Source organism: Artemia franciscana, chromosome 18 (genome assembly GCF_032884065.1).
Source record: "Artemia franciscana chromosome 18, ASM3288406v1, whole genome shotgun sequence".
NCBI lineage: Eukaryota > Metazoa > Arthropoda > Branchiopoda > Anostraca > Artemiidae > Artemia > Artemia franciscana.
The window spans coordinates 3,342,038-3,365,037 of NC_088880.1; the positions used below are offsets into that span (position 1 = coordinate 3,342,038).

The following is a 23,000-nucleotide window of genomic DNA, read 5'->3' on the forward strand; positions in this document are numbered from 1 at the left end:
AGAAGAATTCCGAGAAATCGGACATACCGATCCCAAAATTCAAAAACTTTACAACATTTAGGGTGAGGCAATTTGCATCAAACCAAAGAACGACTCTCTCAAAAAGGTCCACTCATTGGGAAGGCATTCAGTCTCAGTTCCTACTGCAGTACCAATGGTACTGTCATCAGCGAAAGCAACTAGAATGTCCTCATCCTCCGAAAGCTTTTAACTCGTTTTAAAAGTCATGAGATCCATAGCAAATTGATCTGGCTAGTAATGCTAACAATCCGAATTGGCCAAAAGGGAAATCCCTTGAACTGTGCTAACGCCAAATCCCCCTTTTGAAACTGTACCATGTCGAAAATAAGGATCCAATAAAACGAAAGCTTACTTATCTTTGGTGAACAGGGCCACGCTATGCGAAGGCAGACACCCTTATGGATGGGGTCCGGTGGAATGTATTCATGGGAAGTATATGCGGTGTGTTGTGCTTTTCACAACACGCGACAATTTTTTTAGGAGGTAGTGCTTTTTATGCCGTGGGAGTACCTTTTACAGATCCTGAATAGCACCCAAAATTTGTTTGGAGTGGCAACCGTGCTTATGTTGGAACTTAGTTATGGAGGACTGTTCCTGACGTCTATATGTAATCTAAATGGTCGTGGAAGTGTTAATCAATGTGATACCACGGATTGCCAAGGGCATAAGATGCAGCTTTAATTCATTCTATATTAATTTGAGTTGCCACCGTTTATGCAACATCTCCAAATAGGCTGATTTTACAGGAAATTCAGTAAACAAATTGGTATTTCAATTTGGCTTTACAAGTCCAATATTTTTGTTTCTCAACAAGTTGGAAATTCAATGATTATAAGCATTTTCGACAAGGTTTCTTTAAGAACATTGAAACCGGAGTCAGTCAAGAAATTGTTGTTAAGGGAATGACGGTTAAAACACGCTTATGCTACCTCCGAACGACCCAAAATGTCGTGACACCCTGACTGGAAGGTATTGAATCTTGGAAGAAGCATATCGCACACCTTAAGGTCCAGCCCAAAAATTTAAGATTTGTGATATAGTTGCCTAACACCGCTTGCTAAGCTGTCCTCATAGGGAGAATCAGCAGGAAAATACTGACCAATTACACATTGATCCTCTTGATTTGCAGTCTCTGTTGATAGTCCCTTTGAGAACAGCCTACAAAACGATTTTTGGTTATTATTTCAGTCAGATGTGACTGAAATAATTAAAATATTAAAATGTTAGGCAGAACTGTTCCCAGGGTTGGTGGTACCCGGGGAAAAATAAATTGCAATGCCCCCTTTTACCTCAAATATTAGCCAAAAGCCGAAACAAAATGAAAAATTTGATCAAGGTGGGCATCCCCCCCTATGCAGTTTCCAGGGCAGTTTACCCGGCTGCCCCCTCCCCTCCCCCTTTGAACGGCATTGATGTTATGTACAACCTTGAGACGTGGCTGCGACGATATGTCAAACGCAGGATTCAAACAAGAGTTTAATAGCTGCATCAGATGACATACGAGCGTAAAACGACTATAAACTCGGCGAGCCAAAAAAGTGAAATTACAATATACTTTCTCCAGTTCATTCTGACAATAGTTTTGGCAATTCATGGTCAAGAGTATGACATAGAATTAGCTTCTGTTTCATTATTTATTTTAGTTTGTGGCTTCAGTGAATTGTCTACAGTTACAAATTGCTAAGATCGGGAAAACAGAAAGTGAGACTAAAATTTAGCGTGGGAATTGACTACTTTTTCAGTCATTTTATTGTAGTTGTCTTGTTAACTTTTGAGGTGCTTTTTTGAGGAGGCAATACAATATGAGATCAACTGAGAAAAGTGGTTGCGCTTTTGTTCCTGAAAGCAATTGAAGTTGCGTGTGTGTTGCAGTAGTAGTGCCCACTTGATTATTACCAAGGGCATGTTCATGATTTTGTTAGGGGTGGGTTTCTTGGGGGGAGGGGGTTATTTTACACAAAAAAAATACATTGGAAACTTGTTTACATGCATTTATATTAGGTTTTTAAGATTCAGACAAGAATTTCGAAGATAGGGGTTCAAATCTGTTAACCTCCTGCTATTGTTTTTATTCTTTTTTTATTTCAGATACCTTCGTTTTTCAAGTTGTTATAATCTAAATTAGTTCTTTGATAACGCTAAGGACAGCTTGATTTGTATAGTCTACGTTTACATTTGATTCTTCGTCTTTTTCTTCCTGCCATAAAGTTATTTCAAGATTTTCTTCTTTTGATTTGTCGTGGTAGGTCCGTTTTTGTATAGATATGCTATTAGAGAATACTGAAAGCCCTGGAACAGACTGGATTGAGGTGATAAAAGGACTCAAAATTAGTAAGTTCGTGGAAAGACGACAAAAACAGTCGTTAAAAAAACACTAAGATGGAGAGGAAATGGTTTCCAGGATTTCTGCCTAAAGTGATTAAAAGCTTCAACAAGCTTTTAGTAACAATAAAAGAAAATTAAAAAAGAAATATACCTGACTAGATATAAAAGTAGGTGTTTGGGAGGTACGTAAACCCCATTGTTATCATCATTATTATTATTATTCATATCAGCTTTTCTTCTGACAGAAACAGACATCTTGGCAAGGGTCTCTGCAAGACGTAGTGATTCCTTTAAATCCTTTACAGTGTACACACCTAGGTCGGATTCCATCTTTCTAAAATCACAGATTTGATTTCCTGAAAAAAATTAGAGTTTTCCAGTCAAAACCACATACGCAAATAGCATACAAATAAATCCTGAACTGGGGTATAGAACAACCTTGGGTTTATTTCCGGCATATATGAAGAGGTTTTTTTTTCAAAATCTAGTGCCCGCCTTTGATTTTCGGGTTAAAAACCTCGGCATTTGAAATCATAAATTGAAAAAGCGTATTCCGGATTTTTATGCAAGGTATGCTTACTGTTCCGTGGAGCAATCAGCATAACTATCTTGAGAAAATTGTTGAGGAAGTGTTTGAAAGTGAAACCATTTGTATAGTGACATAATAAGCCAACGGACTACTTGGTCAAGAGTTAAAAACAATAGTGCATTTATGTCATGCCATTTGAAGTACCATGGACGGTGAAGCTGAAATTTCATTGTTTGAATTTGTCAAGTGAAAACTTAGTTATTTATGTTTGACTTAGCTTTCTTTTGAAGGGGGTGATTATTTTTTAGAATCAATAAATTATCAATGTTGGAATTTTGGCGGACAAAAAGCATTGCGAAATTTAATTAATTTAATGAATTTAGTTAAATTTAATTAATTTAATTAATTAGTTCTGATTAATGATTTACACGGTTCAACGTGGAAAAACTGGCGAAAATGTGTTATCGCCCAAAAACTGGAAAAACTTGTTCAACCAAAAGAAAAATCTTCGAAAACCGCTGTATTTATACATGAAAAGACTTCAAATGGTTTCAGGAGATAAAAATGTTTTGTTTTTCATGTTCTTGGCTATTTCGTAAAATTTGCCTCAGCATTCCAACGTAGTTAACACAACTACTGTGCTTAGGATTCTGATTGATGTTGGGGGGGAGGTAGATTCAACCATGAATTGTTTTTTTTTTGTATTTTTTTGTTTATTTTACTATACATTAAAATGGAGGAAAGTCAATCCTATTTATCGACTCCTTGGTTTCCCCTTCGTTTTCAAACCTGTCATAAAAATACAAGCGTCATAACCTGTCAAACCTGTCAATCAATACAATGATTGACAGTTTTGTCATCAATGACAAATCCTATTTGCCTCCTGTCATCAATACAAGTGTCAAACCTGTCATAAAAATTCAACCATGAATTGTTTTTTTTGTATTTTTTTGTTTATTTTACTATACATTAGAATGGAGGAAAGTCAATCCTATTTATCGACCCCTTGGTTTCCCCTTCGTTTTCAAACCTGTCATAAAAATACAAGCGTGTAACTGTTATTCAGTAAACATAACAATCGATTTTAAAAGTTATCCAATTTAAGGAATCTTAGCACATATTTTGATGAAACATTCACCCCCCCCGCCCAAAAAAATAAAAATTAAAACAGGCACGCAAAGTCCAATGGGAGGGCAGATTCGTTTAAACAGTAGAAAACAGGTAAGTTCCTGAAAATGATAAGAAACCACAGGAGGAAGCACATATAAGAATAGTATAAAGCACAGAATGAGAAGCACAATTTCCATAAACCTATTCCAACTACTACGATCAGTTTTAATGGCCCAGTTTTTTGAAAAGAAAATGTGTCCTTCACAGTAATGGATTTTTATCTAAGTGTGATGCAATGGAGGGGGGAGGGGCCAGTATTCATAAGATTTTCTAATGCGGTTAGGATAGTGTGGGGAGTTCTAGGGGGGAGGAATTACCCCTCTAGATTTTGAGATTGTTTTTTTTATTTTTGATTTAGAAAAAATCTAAAAAAAATTGCCCCCCCCTATAGATTTAAAGAAAACAGCGTTTTCTTTGTAGTTGACAAGGATACTAAAGCCATAGTTTTGTTTATACAAACATTTTGCCATGAAAAGCAAATTTATATTTTCTTTCTCTGATGCTTTTCCCAATGGATAAACTATTTTAGAAAAAAAAACTATATATGTTCTAAAAGTCTATATTCTTTTCTCATTGAAAAATGTTTTCTAATGAAGAAAAATATTAAATATAAAAGTGCTGGCCATAAGCCATTCTAAACAAGAGATTGGAGCCAATCCGTCTATCTACCTCACAGATAAGGACCGATGATTATCATTTGCCAATTACTGATAAGCTAAGCATAATGTTCTCCTATTCATATTTTCTCTTCTTTTCTTCCCTTATGTATAAACATGGTGTCCGGCGAATTGAGCAGGGTTATGATTGGTCCACCTATCATATAATTTGAATAGTTGTGCGATTTGGCTCAAATAAGATGCATCTTTTCTACCTTATCGCTCGTAAGCTGTTGGGGGGATAGGTTTTTTTTGGGGGGGGGGCTACTAAGGTTTTCTGATAATACAGAATGCAAGTCCTTGGATTACTACAAATGAAGAACAGTTTTCCAGAGGAAGATACGTGTGGAGGTACTAAAGCCAGCATCAAAGCACCAAATTTGTCTTTTCCCTATGAGGGTACGCTGAGTTACGAGTTTACCAAAACAAACTCCATAGTCGGTTGGAGCCCAAATAAGAAATTCAACACAATGTTGATAGGGAAATGTGACAAAAAAAGGAGAGAGAAATCTCAAGATGAAGACAAACGGGAGTACGGTCAGTAAAGGAAAAGGAAAAAAAGTAAAGCGACACGGATATTTCGCCAATATAAAACAGGCGTCTTCAACGCTAAGGAACAAAGATAAAAACTAAAGTAACCTAAAATTAAATAAAATCCAAACCAAGAAAATTGTCGCTTATGCGGTTGAGCATCACAGAAGCTAAATAAAGTTGCTTCAATGAGAACACTAAGAGACTGGATGAAATAAACTAAATTCAAATAAGTTCTTGTATGCGAAATAATCCTCTTGGTGACTACTACTGCTGCAATTCTCCTAGATATTGTGTTCAACCTAGTCCCCTGGTGATTTTGAAAATTTGGGGGCAAACGGTGGTTAATAACGGTGGTGAAAATTTGGGGGCAATCGATTTATAGTAGAATCAAAACCACGGTTTCTTAGAGCCCCTATATTAGTAATATGGGACCTTAAATCTCATGAGTTTACTCCACCTCCTCCCCAAAAAAGGGCAAGCTTTATGAAAATATAGAAATAGTAGAAAAAACTTTTAGCATTCCGCGGACGGAGCTTGGGACATAAGAACTCAAACTTGCACGAACGCAATAGGGAGGTTAACATGTTTTGCAAAGTCAGATGAATGACAGATTGTGACCGAAACCTGGGGATTAGATGACCTGTTGAAACCACTTCAGATTAATTTTCTTTTTCCTCCTTCTTCTTTCATGAGTGGATTTCAGATTAAAAAAAAATTATTTTGCGGCTTCTCAACTTTTAGGCATTACGCTGTATTCTATGATCAATTCTGGATTTCACAAAAGTTGGTGGAACTCATTTTTTTTACGTATTCCCCCCCTGATTTTGAATTCGTACCACCACCTTGAAAATATGATGTTTTCTGTGGAGCTAAGGATTATGATCTTGACTTATTTTTACTCAGGGCTGGATCCTGTGTAAACTATTTAAATCACTTTTCCTTTCTTGTTTTCTCCTTTCATACACAGATTTCGGATCTTAAATATTTTGTGGCTTCTTGACTTTTAGGCATTTCAATCACTGACGTCAATTTCAGTGATTTTTCAATGTTGCCAAGTCATTATGAGGTTACTGTGCTGGAGCTGCGGTAAAAGGGTAAGATTTTTTCATAGTGTTAAAAACATAAACGGCTCAAAAGGGCGTTGACTTTAAATTTTTCTCCTTTTTTGTCGCTAAACACGGAAAGATATACGGGTCAAAACTCTCACATCAGTTGGTTAATGCACTTTAATCTGTCGCAGAATCTGGTAGTATACTATATTATAGTTATACCTAGAACAAATCTGGTTGTATTGTATGTGTCAAAGAAAAATTATGAAACTGACACTTTACCAAGTACCTATGTTTTCCGTCAAGGCGCAAAAAGTACAAGAGCAAATCTGAAAATTGTCAAGTCAGGCAAATTAAACATAAACACATTCTAAGACCACACTGGCTATACATGACGCATGAAACTAAGAAAGGAAAGGATATACTGAATGAAAAATAAAATCAAATAGGTGAGAAAACGAGGATTTTTCCCTCGGATAATTGGTGAATTCTCTTTGATTGGTTTCTGCCATGTTTCTTGATTCAGTATTTTTTCTCCTCCTGTCAAATTCACTTCGAAAGGTTAGATTTTTTTTAAGCACTGAGGATGAGTTGTCAAATATTAGCTTGTCAAAATATTAGCTTGTTTTTCGTCTTCATATTTTGCTACTGGCTGACAAAATCTACGTTTTCCCACCGATTTGAATTTAATTTTCATTTATATTATCCTTTCCTTTCTTGATTTCATACGTAAATGAAACATCCATGTGACTTCAATTCGGCCCAAATTTGGTTTTATCAAACATAAATCGAAAGAATCTACGTCACAGGTTAATTTCAAATATGTGAAACCTTTCACATATTTTTCTCAAGTTTGATTGTATATAGGTAGTGGTAAACAGCTATATCAGAAGAAGGCTCGTTCGAATTTTAAGATATAGTATCCCCACTCCCCCCTTTTTTCGTCACAAAAGATATCATGCTACAGTAGAGAATTAATGTCTGACATTTTGTCCTGCAAGTCAACAATTCTTCCCCAACAAGGCCAAAAATACCTGTGGAACATGTGAACAAAGCCAACAAGGCCAAAATATGTGAATTTACTTATTAAAAGTTATCAAACAGTTCGTGGTAACGAACTGTAGTAAGGAGCGACCCGGCTCAATAGTAACCAAAACTCTAAAAAATGGAATTTTGATACCAATAGCTACATCAAAAGAATCGCATTTTAATGCTGGTTTTAAATATATAAGTTTCATCAAGTTTGTCTTTCCCATCAAAAGTTACGAGCCTGAGAAAATTTGCGTTATTTTAGAAAATAGGGGAAAACTCCCCCTAAAAGTCATAGAATCTTAACGAAAATAACACCATCAGATTCAGCGTATCAGAGAACCCTACTGTAGAAGTTTCGAGCTCCTATCTACAAAAATGTGGAATTTTGCATTTTTTGCCAGAAGGCAGATCACGGATGCGTGTTTATTTGTTTTTTTTTTTTTTTTTTTTTTTTTTCCCAGGGGTGATCGTATCGACCCAGTTGTCCTAGAATTTTGCAAGAGGGCTCATTCTAACGGAAATGAAAAGTTCTAGTGCCCTTTTTAAGTGACCAAAAAAATTGGAGGGCACCTAGGCCCCCTCCCACGCTAATTATTTTCCCAAGGTCAACGGATCAAAATTCTGAGATAGCCATTTTATTCAGCATAGTCGAAAAACCTTATAACTATGTCTTTGAGGACGACATACTCCCCCACAGTCCCCGTGGGAGGGGCAACAAGTTACAAACTTTGACCTGTGCTTACATATAGTAATGGTTATTGGGAAGTATACAGGCGTTTTCAGGAGGATTTTTTTTGGTTTGGGGGAGGGGTTGAGAAGAGGGGGATATGCTGGGGGAACTTTCCTTTGAGAATTTGTAATGGGAGAAGAAAATTTCCATGAAGGGAGAGCAGGATTTACTAGCATTATTTAAAAAAAAAACAATTAAAAAATAAAAGTGAAAAAGCTTTTTCAGCTGGAAGTAAGGAACAGCAATAAAACTTAAAACAAACAGAAATTATTACCCATATGAGGGGCTCACCTCCTTCTAATACCTCGCTCTTTACGCTAAAGTATTTTCAGTAATTTCAACTACTTATTCTACGGCTTTTGTGATTCAGGGGGTCATTCTTAATGAATTGGGATAAAATTTAAGCTTTAGTGTAAAGAGCGAGGTACTGACGATGGGGCGAATCCCCTCATATATGTAATAAAAACATGAGAATACAAAAGTTCTTTACGTAAGCTAATTTATAAGTTACGTAAATCTTTTACCAATAAAAAGATTCGTAAAAAATTAAAAGTTCTAGTTGCCTTTTTAATTAACCAAAAAATCGGGGGGCAACGAGGCTTCGTCCCCCGCTCTTTTTTTTCTCAAAATCATTCGATCAAAATTATGAGAAAGCCATTGAGCCAAAAAAAATATGCAAATTTCGTTTTGATTATTCCTCTGCGGAGAGCCAAAATCAAAACATGCATTGATTCAAAAACGTTCAGAAATTAAATAAAAAAAACAAGTTTTTTTAACTGAAAGTAAGGAGCGACATTAAAACTTAAAACGCACAGAAATTACTTCGTATATGAAAGAGGCTGCTTCCTCATCAACGCCCCGCTCTTTACGCTAAAGTTTTTTACTGTTTTAAAAAGAAGAATTGAGAGAAAGAGTCAAACTTTAGCGTAAAGAGCGGGGCGTTGATGAGGAAGCAGCCTCTTTCATATACGAAGTAATTTCTGTGCGTTTTAAGTTTTAATGTCGCTCCTTACTTTCAGTTAAAAAAACTTGTTTTTTTTATTTAATATCTATTAGGATTATCACCAAATATTTATTTAATTATTCATCGGATCTTGATAATAAAATAAAAAATAAACAACCAAGGTACTAGATCAAGTGACTGGTTTTTTATCTTACCGCAGTAAATCTTCGCGTCTAACCCTGCATCTGTGCATCCATACCCCATACCCCACTGGGCTAAGGTGATGCTTCCAAAACTCCTTTATGAAAAAACATTTTATCCATAAAAAGAAACAAAAACTATTTTAGTAATTGACAGCTTTATTTAGAATTAAGTAATGCTCTTAATCAAACAGTTCGTGGTAACGAACTGTAGTAAGGAGCGACCCGGCTCTGTAGTAACCAAAACTCTAAAAAATGGAATTTTGATACCAATACCTACATCAAAAGTATCGCATTTTAATGCTGATTTTAAATATATAAGTTTAATCAAGTTTAGTCTTACCCATCAAAAGTTACGAGCCTGAGAAAATTTGCGTTATTTTAGAAAATAGGGGGAAACGCCCCCTAGAAGTCTTAGAATCTTAACGAAAATCACACCATCAGATTCCGCGTATCAGAGAACCTTACTGTAGAAGTTTCAAGCTCCTATCTACAAAAATGTGGAATTTTGTATTTTTTGCCAGAAGGCAGATCACGGATGCGTGTTTATTTGTTTTTTTGTTGTTTTTTTTCTTTTTCCCAGGAGTGATCGTATCCACCCAGTTGTCCTAGAATGTTGCAAGAGGGCTCATTCTAACGAAAATGAAAAGTTCTAGTGCCCTTTTTAAGTGACCAAAAAAATTGGAGGGCACCTAGGCCCCCTCCCACGCTAATTATTTTACCAAAGTCAACGGATCAAAATTCTGAGATAGCCATTTTATTCAGCGTAGTCGAAAAACCTTATAACTATGTCTTTGGGGACGACTTACTCCCCCACAGTCCCCATGGGAGGGGCAACAAGTTACAAACTTTGACCAATGCTTACATATAGTAATGGTTATTGGGAAGTGTACAGGCGTTTTCAGGAGGATTTTTTTGGTTGGGGGAGGGGTTGAGAAGAGGGGGATATGCTGGGGGAACTTTCCATCGATAATTTGTCATGGGGGAAGAAAATCTCCATGAAGGGAGCGCAGGATTTAATAGCATTATTTAAAAACACAATGAGAAAATAAATATGAAAAAGTTCGTTCAGCTGGAAGTAAGGAACAGCATTAAAACTTAAAACAAACAGAAACTATTACCCATTTGAGGGGCTCACCTCCTCCTAATACCTCGCTCTTTACGTTAAAGTATTTTTAGTAATTTTAACTATTTATTCTACGGCTTTTGTGATTCTGGGGTCATTCTTAATGAATTGGGACAAAATTTAAGCTTTAATGTAAAGAGCGAGGATCTGACAAGGGGACGAACCCCCTCATATATGTAATAAAAATATGAGAATACAAAAGTTCTTTACGTAAGCTAATTTATAAGTTACGTAAATCTTTTACTAATAAAAATATTCGTAAAAAATTAAAAGTTCTAGTTGCCTTTTCAATTGACCAAAAAATCGGAGGGCACCTAGGCTTCCTCCCCCGCTCTTTTTTCTCAAAATCATTCGATCAAAATTATGAGAAAGCCATTTAGCCAAAAAAAAAAAAAAATCAAATTTCGTTTTAATTATTCCTCTGCGGAGAGCCAAAATCAAAACATGCATTGATTCAAAAACGTTCAGAAATTAAATAAAAAAAACAAGTTTTTTTAACTGAAAGTAAGGAGCGACATTAAAACTAAAACGAACAGAAATTACTTCGTATATGAAAGAGGCTGCTTCCTCATCAACGCCCCGCTCTTTACGCTAAAGTTTTTTACTGTTTTAAAAAGAAGAATTGAGAGACAGAGTCAAACTTTAGCGTAAAGAGCGGGGCATTGATGAGGAAGCAGCCTCTTTCATATACGAAGTAATTTCTGTTCGTTTTAAGTTTTAATGTCGCTCCTTACTTTCAGTTAAAAAAACTTGTTTTTTTTATTTAATACCATCTAGGAACTACTAACCTATTCAACAAGCCAGGTCATAGCCAGAATTGTACACAAAGGACTTTCTGGTTCTTGCGGTGGCTGGGGTTAAGCCAGGCACATGAACAAGAATATGTTTTTAGTGGAGCATGCTAGAAAAGAAAACCAATCCGGACAGATTATTTGTGTATAAAATATATGCTGAGGTGCAGGGGAAATCTTCAAAGTTTCGGCATTTTGACGGTTGAGAGAAAAGTGCTACAGGAGCCGTCGACTAGTTTACACGCTAGGGCAATATTAGGAAATGTTCCTTTGTCTATCAATTATTGTGTCATCAAACAATGTACAATTCCATTATACTTTCATATTACCGGGATGGGAAGGAGGGGTCCTTACACTCCGTCGATTATCTGTAGATATGTAAACTGAATTTATTTGCGGGGATCGAATGTTTGAATGCGGGGGTCGGGGGCACAATTTCGATTGGAAGAGCATAGTATGCGAATATAAGACACCATAGGAACAATCGTAATATTCTTAAGGTTTCTTGAGCAACTGATCAAAAGGCGTCCTATCCCTTCATACCTGTCTACCCCACTGGTTATGCCACAGGTGTAGTCCCTTGGTAATTTCATTACGAGATTTTTGGTTTCAAACGTCAACAGAGCAGTTTAGATAAAAGTCAATGCCATGGTTGCTTTAAGGGGTGTAGATAGAAAAAACTTGTTATGAGGGTTAAATCCTAAGAGAATCCTAGGGTAACTCTTTATCTTAGGTGAGAACTGTTTAAAGGTTAGACAGGTATATGAAAAAAGAATGCAAAGGGTTGCACATTAATTTTATGTCAACTTGAGGCTTGAACACACAACCATTTAGGCTGAAGCCCAAAAAGAAACAGTATTTCGCAATATCTAAGAGTAGTGGGCTTATTATCTAATCTTTTGATTCGTCACTAAAGTACTAAAACGGGAATTTTCCAAAATTTGGGGGGAATCTAGAAGTAAATGTGGCTCTCCCTAATTGACGTCCCTGCTAAGAACTCCACACTTGTACATATCACTGGCCGAAATAGGAGTAACAATTACCCCCTAACACCCCCATTAAGACGAAAAAAGTTGAAATTTCACGCGCACAACTTAATGAATTTCACAGGAGCGTTTCCAGGAGAAATTGAGGGCCTCGGCTTCCAAAGTTCTAATTATCTTTTTAGGGTACTTTTTATTCTAGTTATCAGATAATTTTTCCTGTTATTGCTCTGCACCAAAATACGCAGATATTATTGACCCTCTCCCCCGCCCCGTTAACAAATTTTGCGTGTATATCCAGTAAAGACTATCAATGAGCTTGCGTGCTAGCATGCGAAGTAGCTCAATTAGAAATGGAACATGTTTAACTGATATCTCAAACCGTGACTTTTAAATGGCATAAAAACATTTCCTTCTCATGGTCTGGTTCTAGGCATTTACCCCCCCCCCACCTTCTCTAGAAAACACTTCCCCGGAAATACCCCAGTGGATAATACCCTTGGCGGAACAATACCTCCCCCCCCTGCGGAATATACCCCCTCCTCGAAAATACATCGTCGCTGAAAGGAAATTATTCCCAAAAATTTTTCTCCCCACTGAAAATTTCCCCACACAGATGCATCCCCCCACCCCCCGCAAAAAAAACCGTATGTTTTCCAATAACAAATGCTATCTGTAAGCAATGGACAAATTAGTAAACTTAAAAAGGCACTTAAACTTCTAAAATTGAGTTCCTGATTGTTTTGTAGTTAGGGAGGGAGGGAGATATCCGAAAGGGTGTATTTTAGTGCCAAGACTTCTCAGCTCTCATTGAGCCATCAGATAAATACAGAATTAGTTCTAAGGGAGAGACGAGGGAAGAGTGGAGGTAGAAATTGATACATACTCCCCAGGGATGTAACCGGGCTTCTTTGGGATGGGGGTATTCTTTCGGGGAAATAGGGGTTGGGGTCCCTTATGATTGCTGGTCTACACTGTTAGTATGAAATTAAAGTGTGACATTAAATTCCAAAATGAACAGAATTTCATCCCCACAGGAAGTGAACTGCCCCTTCCTTATCCACACCTCCACCTCATGGTTGCAGAAACTTCGGAGGGTGCTCATTAGTAAAATGTTCATTTATCTCATAGACGCGGTAATTCAAGCAATGAAAAACAACGAATAAGCATGTTTCGAACTGTTTGATATGTATTCGTTTGTCCCTGTTATTTCACAATAAAGTGATTGTACAGACCAAGTTAAAATTAAAATGTTCGTTTATATAATAAACGCGGTGATTCAAGCAATGAAAAACAAGGAATAAGTATGTTTCGAACTGTTTGATATGTATTCATTTGTCCCTGTTACTTCACAATAAAGTGATTGTAGAGACCAAGTTAAAAGTAAAACGTTCGTTTATCTAATAGACGGTTTCTAATGGTCCCTGTTATTTCACAATAAAGTGATTGTAGAGACCAAGTTAAAAGTAAAACGTTCGTTTCAAACAGTTCGTGGTAAGGAGCGACCCGGCTCAATAGTAAACGAAACTCTAAAAAACGGAATTTTGATGATAAAAGATACATCAAAAGAATCGAATTTTCATGCTGATTTTAAATATATAAGTTTCATCAAATTTAGTCTTTGTCACCAAAAGTTACGAGCCTGAGAATATTTGCCTTGTTTTGGAAAATAGGGGGAAACAACCCCTAAAAGTCATTGAATCTTAACGAAAATCACACCATCGCATTCAGCGTATCAGAGAACCATATAGCAATAATTTCAAGCTCATATCTACAAAAATGTGGAATTTCACATTTTTTGCCAGAAGACAGATCATGGGCGCGTGTTTATTTGTTTTTTTCCAGGGATCATCGTATTGACCAAGTGGTCCTAGAATGTCGCAAGAGGGCTCATTCTAACGGAAATGAAAAGTTCTAGTGCCCTTTTAAGTGACCAAAAAATTGGAGGGCATGTAGGCCCCCTCCCACGCTTATTTTTTTCCAAAGTCAACGGATCAAAATTTTGAGATAGCCATTTTATTCAGCGTAGTCAAAAAAAAACTTATAACTATGTTTTTGGGGACGACTTACTCCCCCACAGTTCCCGTGGGAGGGGCAACAAATTACAAACTTTGACCAGTGCTTACATATGGTAATGATTATTTGGAAGAGTACAGACGTTTTCTGGGGGATTTTTAGGTTGGGGGGGGGGCTGAGAAGAGGGGGATATGTTGGGGGAACTTTTCTTGGAGGAATTTGTCATGGGGGAAGAAGAGTTTCATGAAGGGAGAGCAGGATTTTCTAGCATAATTAAAAAAACAATGACAAAATAAATATGAAAAAGTTTTTTCAACTGAAAGTAAGGAGAAGCATTAAAACTTAAAACGAACAGAAATTATTACGTGCATGATCGGCTCAACTCCTCCTAATACCTCGCTCTTTACGCTAAAGCATTTTTAATAATTTCAACTATTTATTCTACAGCTTTTGTGATTCAGGGGTCATTCTTAAGAAATTGGGACAAGATTTAAGCTTTAGTGTAAAGAGCGAGGTACTGACGAGGGGATGAATCCCTTCATATATGTAATAAAAACATGAGAATACAGAAGTTCGTTACGTAAGCTAATTTGTAAGTTACGTATATCTTTTACTAATAAATATTCGTAAAAAATTAAAAGTTCTAGTTGTCTTTTTAAGTAACCAAAAAATCAGAGGGCAAATAGGCCTCCTCTCCCACTCCTTTTTTTTCAAAATCACTCGATCAAAACTACGAGAAAACCCAGTTAGCCAAAAAAAAAATATGCAAATTTCGTTTTAATAATTCATCTGCGGAGAGCCAAAATCAAAACATGCATTAATTCAAAAACGTTCAGAAATTAAATAAAAAAACAAGTTTTTTTAACGGGAAGTAAGGAGCGACATTAAAACTTAAAACGAACAGAAATTACTTCGTATATGAAAGGGCTGCTTCCTCCGCTCTTTACGCTAAAGTTTTTTATTGTTTTAAAAAGAAGAATTAAGAGAAAGAGTCAAACTTTATCCTCTTTGATGATAGATATCAAAATCATAATCAGGTATGCAAAATGTTTCAAACCCACTAGAAGCAGAACTCAACAAAATCTGATGAAGCGCTGGAGATGACGCTTACTTGAACTATTTTATGTGTTGCCGGTAGTGTTAAAGATGTTATGTATATCGTTATCTAAGGTAAAAAGTAACAACTTGATGTTGTGTTATGTTTTTCATGCAGATTATATGAAAATCTAAGGCAAAATATCCCTTTTTCTTAGGGAGAAATCAGACCTAACGACAAGGAATTTTTGGGATAATTGATATAAAATAAGGAAAATTGAAATCGAAAAGTGGAAGCACTGGTCCTCAAATTCGTTTCTTCTATTCAATTAAATAAAAAAAACAAGTTTTTTGAAATGAAAGTAAGGAGTGACATTAAAACTCAAAACGAACAGAAATTACTCTGTATATGAAAGGGGCTTTTCCTCCTCGACACCCCGCTCTTTACGCTAAAGTTTTTTATTCTTTTAAAAAGTTGAGGTCCGAGAAAGAATCAAACTTTAGCGCAAAGAGCGGGGTGTCGAGGAGAAAAAGCCCCTTTCATATACAGAGTAATTTCTGTTCGTTTTAAGTTTTAATGTCGCTCCTTACTTTCATTTCAAAAAACTTGTTTTTTTTATTTAATTTCTGAAAGTTTTTGAATTAATGCATGTCTGATTTTTGCTCTCCGTACATAAATTATCAAAATGAAATTTGCATATTAATTCTTTTTTTGGCTAAATGGCTTTCTCTTAGTTTTGATCAGACGATTTTGAGAAATAAGAGGTGGGGAAGGAGGTCCAGTTGCCCTCCAATTTTTCGGTTACTTAAAAAGGCAACTAGAACTTTTAATTTTTAACGAACGTTTTTATTAGTAAAAAATATACGTAATTTAACAATTAACTTAGTGTAACAAACTTTTAGATTCTTATATTTCTGATTATATATATGAGGGGGTTTGTCCCCTCGTTAATACCTCGCTCTTCACACTAAATCTTAAGTTTTGTCCCAATTCTTTAAGAATGACCCCTGAATCAGAAAGGCCGTAGAATAAATAGTTGAAATTACTAAAAATAATTTAGCATAAATAGCGAAGTATTTATCTCCTCCTAAATACCTCGCTCTTTATGCTAAAGTATTTTTAGATCCCCTCATATGCGTAACAGTCTCTGTTCGTTTTAAGTTTTAACGCTTCTCCTTACTTTCAATTGTAAAAACTTATTCATGTTTATATTTTCATTGTTTTTTTTTAAATAGCAATGCTAGAAATCCTGCGCCCTTTTCATTGAATTTCTCTTCCCCCATGAAATATTCCTCCAAGGAAAGATCCTCCCATATAGCCCCCTCCCCTGAACCCCACACCCATACCAAAAACATCCCCCTGAAAACGTCGGTACACTTCCCAATAACCATTACTGTATGCAAACATTGGCCAAAGTTTGTAACTTGCAGCCCCTCCCCCAGGGACTGTGGGAGGGGGGGTAAGTCATCCCCAAAGACATAGTTATTATATTTTTTGACTACGCGGAACAAAATGGTTATCTCAAAATTTTGATCCGTTGACTTTGGGAAAAAATGAGCGTGGGAGGGGCCCTAGGTGCCCTCCAATTTTTTTGGTCACTTAAAAAGGGCACTAGAACTTTTCATTTCCGTTAGAATGAGCCCTCTTGCAACATTCTAGGACCACTTGGTCGATACGATGACCCCTGGGGAAAAAAACAAAAAACAAACAAACAAACAAATAAACACGCACCCGTGATTTGTCTTCTGGCAAAAAATACGAAATCCCACATTTTTGTAGATTGGACCTTGAGATTTATTCTATAGGGTTCTCTGATACGCTGAATGCGATGGTGTGATTTTCGTTAAGATTCTATGACTTTTAGGGGGTGTTTCCCCCTATTTTCCAAAATAAGCAAATTTTCTCAGGCTCGTAATTTTTGATGACAAAGACTAAATTTGATGAAACTTATATATTTAAAATCAAAATAAAAATCCGATTCTTTTGATATATGTTTTAGCATCGAAATTCCTTTTTTTTAGAGTTTCGTTTACTATTGAGCCGGGTTGCTCCTTACTACAGTTCGTTACCACGAACTGTTTGAAAAAAAAGTTCCCGGCTAGGAACAGATTATGCTTTTACATTTGATATGGTAATAAAAAATTCAGTTGGAATTATAAGGAACTGCTCTGGCTTAAAATCGGTTATTTATTTGAAACCGATTATAGACAAGTGTTATATTTGTTATATTTGTATGACGAATTATATTTGAAGCCGAAGTGTTTAAACTTGTAATTCACTACAAAACAATACACTTTAATACGCTACAAAATCAATACATTACAAAATTTTTGTTTTGGTCAATATATCTGACAATAAAAAAACCTAAGAAGTTTTATGTTTAAAAGCTTGTTTCATGTCCCCCTCCTTTACAGATCATGGAGCCTCGATGGGGATCAACGATTGTTTATTGAATGATTTGCTTTTTAATAGAAATATATCTTACTAGATTGAACTGGGCTGATCATTGTACACTGGATAGAAAGAAAGAATCACTAAAACAAAATAGGGGAAACTACTTATAATAAACTAAAATAATTCAAATGTAAAAATGTAGACTCTGTAGAGTTTACATGTCTATAGAGTCTACAATGTAGATTTCTGTAAGGGTTTTTTGGGTCGTAATTACAATTTAGGCAAAATTTGAGTCTTTCGTCAAAACATAAAAACAATTTTTTGGGGTGGAAGTTCTTAAATAATCGTTTTATTTTAAATTTCAGGGTGGAAGGGGAGAGGGATTTTCAATCATAAGGATTGATATCTTCATAATTTTTGTTCTTCTAAAGGACTGAAATCATCCTGATTCCCCCCTCCCCATTTTTGTTGACAAGCTTGAAAACAGACCTATATAAATTCAGCATTACCTTAAAGAACATTCTTATACTATATTTTTTTTTATTTGTGCACATAAATTTAATGAGAAAAAAAGAAATTTTTGTCACGGAATAAAGACAAAAGTAGAAACCTAAAACGAATAAAAATTACTGCCTCACCGAAAAACCAAGTCATCCCTTTAAACAACTGACTAAAAAGGTTTTAAAGTATCTATAAAACTGAGCTTCCTTTAGCTTATATAGAGAATTTCGATATATACTAAAACTGACCGATACCATGGTCGGTAAAGACTATCAAGAAACTTATAAATTAGTATTTTATTTTCTGTTGTTTACTCATGTTTTTTTGCTCTAAAGAAAACATCCATTTTCGTGGGTTTGATTTTGTGTTTTCAGCAAAGCGCTAGTGTTTGGTATCCTACTGATGTTTGAGACTATTATGATTCAGTTGATTTGCGCAATTTTTGTAGATATGTCTTGTGTATTCTGTGAAGTAACAATAATTTTTGTTAGTTTAAGTTTTCGCCATTGCTATTCACTTCAGTAAAAAAATGAATTGATGTCATGATCGTTTTTGTGTAACTTCAAGCATAACCTTGTAAATAACCTTGTAACTTCAAGCATAACCTTGTTCATTGACCTTGTAAAAAGATCATTGTTTAAATTAGGTGGTGAAACTAAATAAGTGAATATGATTCTACAGCCCAGGGTGTACCCAGTCGCTCGGTAAGGTTGGTGAAAAATCACCTTACAAAAAGCATCGCAAATAAAGACGCATTTTATTACTTTTCATGAGTCAGACAGTAATACCAGGGGGATGGGGGTTCAAACCTGGTAATCATCCACTACTTAAGGCCTGTCTTTTAGTTTGAGTTTTCACTACGGTGATTCATGTGATACTTTTTATGGTAAATTTATAGCAAATCATATAACTGGCTTTCGTATAAAGTGAACATACCACTCGATGCCTTTTCTTATGCTCTTAACGATATAATTAGCGCTTCTACCTAAGTTCAAATTTAAGCACTTTTTAACCTAACTCAACCTAACCTAACCAAATTATAAATAATTTTTGCACTGAGAAAACGAAGTATTATTTTGTCGGAAACGACGGATAATTCGTACTTTAATTGAAAATTCGTCATTTTTAAGAGCTAAAAAAAGTGCTTAAATTTGAATTTGTAGTAGAAGCGATTATTATATTCGTAAAGAACATAAAAATAAGCATCAAGTGGTATTTTCACTTTATTAGTAAGTCAGTTATATGAACTGTCATAATTTTTTTGGAAATTCGTCATTTTTAAGAGCTAAAAAAGTGCCTAAATTTAAGGTAGAAGCGATTATTATATATATATATATATATATATATATATATATATATATATATATATATATATATATATATATATATAGCCTATAAAGCTTAAAATTGTTTGATAGCTGGTAGTTATTGGTAGCATAGAATAACTATAAATTTGGGCACGCCTAGTACAGTCAAAAGTATTATGACACTTTTGTTCAAGTTAATATGTCTATGAATGGGAGCCTGAGTCCCCCCTAAAATTCCTTTAGGCGCAAAATTGAGTAGCCACAGAGAAAGTCCAAAATATGTACATCAAAAAGTCGATCATATGTCCTGAGGGGTAACAAAAGGAAACCAAATATCAAAAACAGTTTTAGGACAAAGGCTGGCTGGTCTCCAATTACTTTCGACTTAAAAAAGGACTTAAACTTACAATTTTCGATCAAATGTGTATCTTCCAAATTTTCTACGACCAAGAGGGGGAGGTTGAGGATGAGGAATGGGCAGCTCACCTCTAGTACAGAATAAATTTTGCTAATTTTGGGGGTTTAATGTTACTCTTTACTTTTATAATAATAGTGTAGGCCCAAAATATTCCCAGAAATCAATAGCAATTAAATATCAACTGCTAACTCCACCCCCACCCCTTCCTTAGAACTAATTCTGTATTTACTTGCCTCAATGGGAGTTAGGTTGTTCGGTAGTAAAATGGACACTTTGAGGTAGCTGCCTCCCTCTAAAGAGGATACGACCATCCTTCCCATAAAAACCTTATGTCTTAACAATAGACAACTTTCATAGTCTACAGCCTTTGTCCAGGGGACTGGAAGGGGGTTTTTAAACGCGGAGGCATGGTAATTTAACCTTTGGACTATTTAACAAAAAGGCTACCTCAACATTTTAATTGATCACGTCTGGGGGAAATGGGGGGAGAACAATCCCGGGAAATATCCAAGGGAACCGCCTAGACCCCTGTGAGTAAAACTCGTAGATTCGACTACTTGTTTGGAGAATGAGTAGTACATTAAATTGAAGGTATCAAATGTTAATGTTCTCTTCTGACCTCAACACTAGCATCCCGCCCCTGCCAAACTCAGTTTTTTCAATAAAATTATGAAAGACATTTACTAATGAAAATACAAACCTCAAAAAAGGTATTGTTTTTAAATCTAGGGATGTAAGAAATATGTGGTGGCCCTTACTCTCCTTATGCCCCTGATTATTTCTTTATCGCATAAAATTATAATGACTTCAACTACAACTTCGAGTTATTTGAAATGACCCATTAAATCAAATAAAGAGGAATATTTTGAATTTCGTTACTTAGTTGAAGAAAGGGCATAAACTTCACTGGTATAGAAATTTATTGCAAAATTTCAGTTCAAACTATAGGGAATTTTTCTTACTTAAATCGGAATCAACAGGGCTTATAATCATTTTGTAGCTATAAGCTAGTACTTCACGAACGAATGTTCAATTAATACTAAATAGAAAGTGGTAAACATGGACGAAAAAACTTAAAATGCTCGATTTTTAGCAGTCCTTTGCCAAATCGCTCAGGGGTCTATTTAAAGCTGCAACAATTAATTTAATTCATGGGTATAGATGTGTTAAAAGAGTGACATATTCAAATTGATAGCAATAGTAATCAGTAGCTAAGGATGGTTTTAAGGTGATCGCACAACTCCTCATCCTATTAGCTCCCCACGGATGCAACCTATAAAGGATTTCTGGTTCGTATTTAGGTCAAAATTTTGAAGTTAATGAAGCTAGAACTACCTCAACTCCCAAAACAAAATACAATATATAACCTGCGTAACTGACAAATGCAAGGATTTATCAAGAATTTTGTTAGGGATCGGGAGGTGGGGATAATTTTGTTCTTGTGGGAGAGGGGGGTCCAAAGCCAGTAAGAAACCCCCCTGGATACGGTCCTGAACTAATGGCTTTCAATTTCCACCACAATTTGTATTCAACTTTTGTCTCAGCTTCAGCCGAATCATGAAAATTGAGGGAGGGGCACACTGTATTTTTTAATTAAGCGGAGGCCGTTTTGGATTTTTTCGATTATCTCAACAAAAATACCAAAAAGGGTGTGAAAAATGTTTTTTCAATCTAGTGGAGGCGAAAAACATAGCTGGGGACCCCTGCCCCCTTTAATTGACACCACTGCTGAACTTGTTGATAATATGGGTAACAATGTAATATAAGGGTCTAGAACAAAACAATGTAAACAAAGCTGAATCCAAAGGGGGTTTGAACCCCTCCCCCCTGAAATGTTTGTTCAACTCGTAAAAATGTGCAGAAACAAATTTTTTGTTTGTTTTTTAATGTTTTTGTACCCCCCCCCCCCCCCGCACAAAAATATATTTTTCAACCCCCCCCCAAAAAAAAAAAAAAAACCTGGATACGGGGCCTGTTTTCCACAGGATGGGTATGGGTTTTTAGTTATTTTTATATAAAGAATTATGGAAAGCAGGCTGACGAGGACGCGATATATTAAATACCTAACCTAACCAAAATACCAAGTCTATACATTAAACATTTTTTTACACACAAATTTAAATACGAGCAACTTAAATAAAATAGTTTGTAGCTATTTTTCCACTAGATGCTCGTTTAGGCTGCTCAAGTAAAGACCTGTCCTCTCCCTACCCTATAGAAAATTATGTCCCTACCCCCCCCCCCCATCTCACCCTAGGGGTGATGTATGTAAATCATGTATATTACACATTGTCTAATGAAAGATTTGGTACTTATCACCTGAAAGTAAGTTTTTTTAACTGAAAGTAAGGAGGTACATTAAAACTTAGAACGAGGAGAAATTATTATGTGTATTAAGGGGATTACCCCTCCTCAACACCTCGCTCTTTACGCTAAAGTTTTTTAAGCACTTAAAAAAAATCTTCTATTGTTCTAATTAAACGGCTCTAATTAAAATTATCAGTAAGTAAGGATGGTTTGAAGGTGATCGCACAACTCTTCATCCTATTTGTTCCCTACGGATGCAACCCATAAATGATTTCCGGTTGGTATTTAGGTCAAAATTTTGAAGCTAATGAGGTTAGTACTACCTCAAATCCCAAAACAAATACAATATATAACCTGCGTAACTGACGAACGCAAGGATGTATCAAGAATTTTTGTTTGGGATCAGGAGGTGGGGATAATTTTGTTCTTGTCAGGAGAGGGGGGTCCAAAGCCAGTAAGAAAACACCCTAAATACGGTCCTGAAGAAATGGCTTTCAATTTCCATAACAATTTGTATTCAACTTTTGTCTCAGCTTCAGCCAAATCACGAAAGTAGAGGGAGGGGCATCACGCATTTTTTAATTAAGCGGGGACATTTTTATTATTTTGTTTTTATTATTATTATCTCAACGAAAATACCTAAAAGGGTGTTTTTCCCGAAAATACTAAAAAGATTTTTTCAATCTAGTGGAGGCGAAAAACATAATTGGGAACCCCTGCCCCCTTTAATTGTCACCACTGCTGAACTTGTTGATTACAGGGGTAACAATGTAATATAAGGGTCTAGAAAAAAAAACAATGTAAACAAGGCTGAATCCAAAGGGGGGTAGGAAACCTTCCCCCTTGAAATGTTTGTTCAACTGGTAATAAACGTAACAAAAGTGTGCATAAACACATTTTTTGTTTGTTTTTTAATGTCTTTGTACCCCCCC

General features: G+C 35.7%; 1 protein-coding gene across 2 annotated transcripts in view; it reads right to left on the reverse strand.

Annotated features, from left to right (window-relative positions):
• Positions 1–20,802, reverse strand: part of LOC136038506 (nocturnin-like) — a 79,419-nt gene extending 58,617 nt beyond the window's left edge. Inside the window, exons 1-2 of one of the 2 annotated variants that reach the window (XM_065721596.1) lie at positions 20,724–20,802; positions 2,498–2,702 (exon numbers count right to left, since the gene is read on the reverse strand). In XM_065721596.1, the coding sequence (XP_065577668.1) occupies positions 2,498–2,702; positions 20,724–20,754 (236 nt within the window). In that variant the 5' untranslated portion in view covers positions 20,755–20,802. Of the gene's footprint in view, positions 1–2,497; positions 2,703–4,714; positions 4,765–20,723 lie in introns of those variants that run through there. The other variant, XM_065721597.1, reaches the window with a different exon arrangement.
• Positions 20,803–23,000: the final 2,198 nt, after the last annotated feature.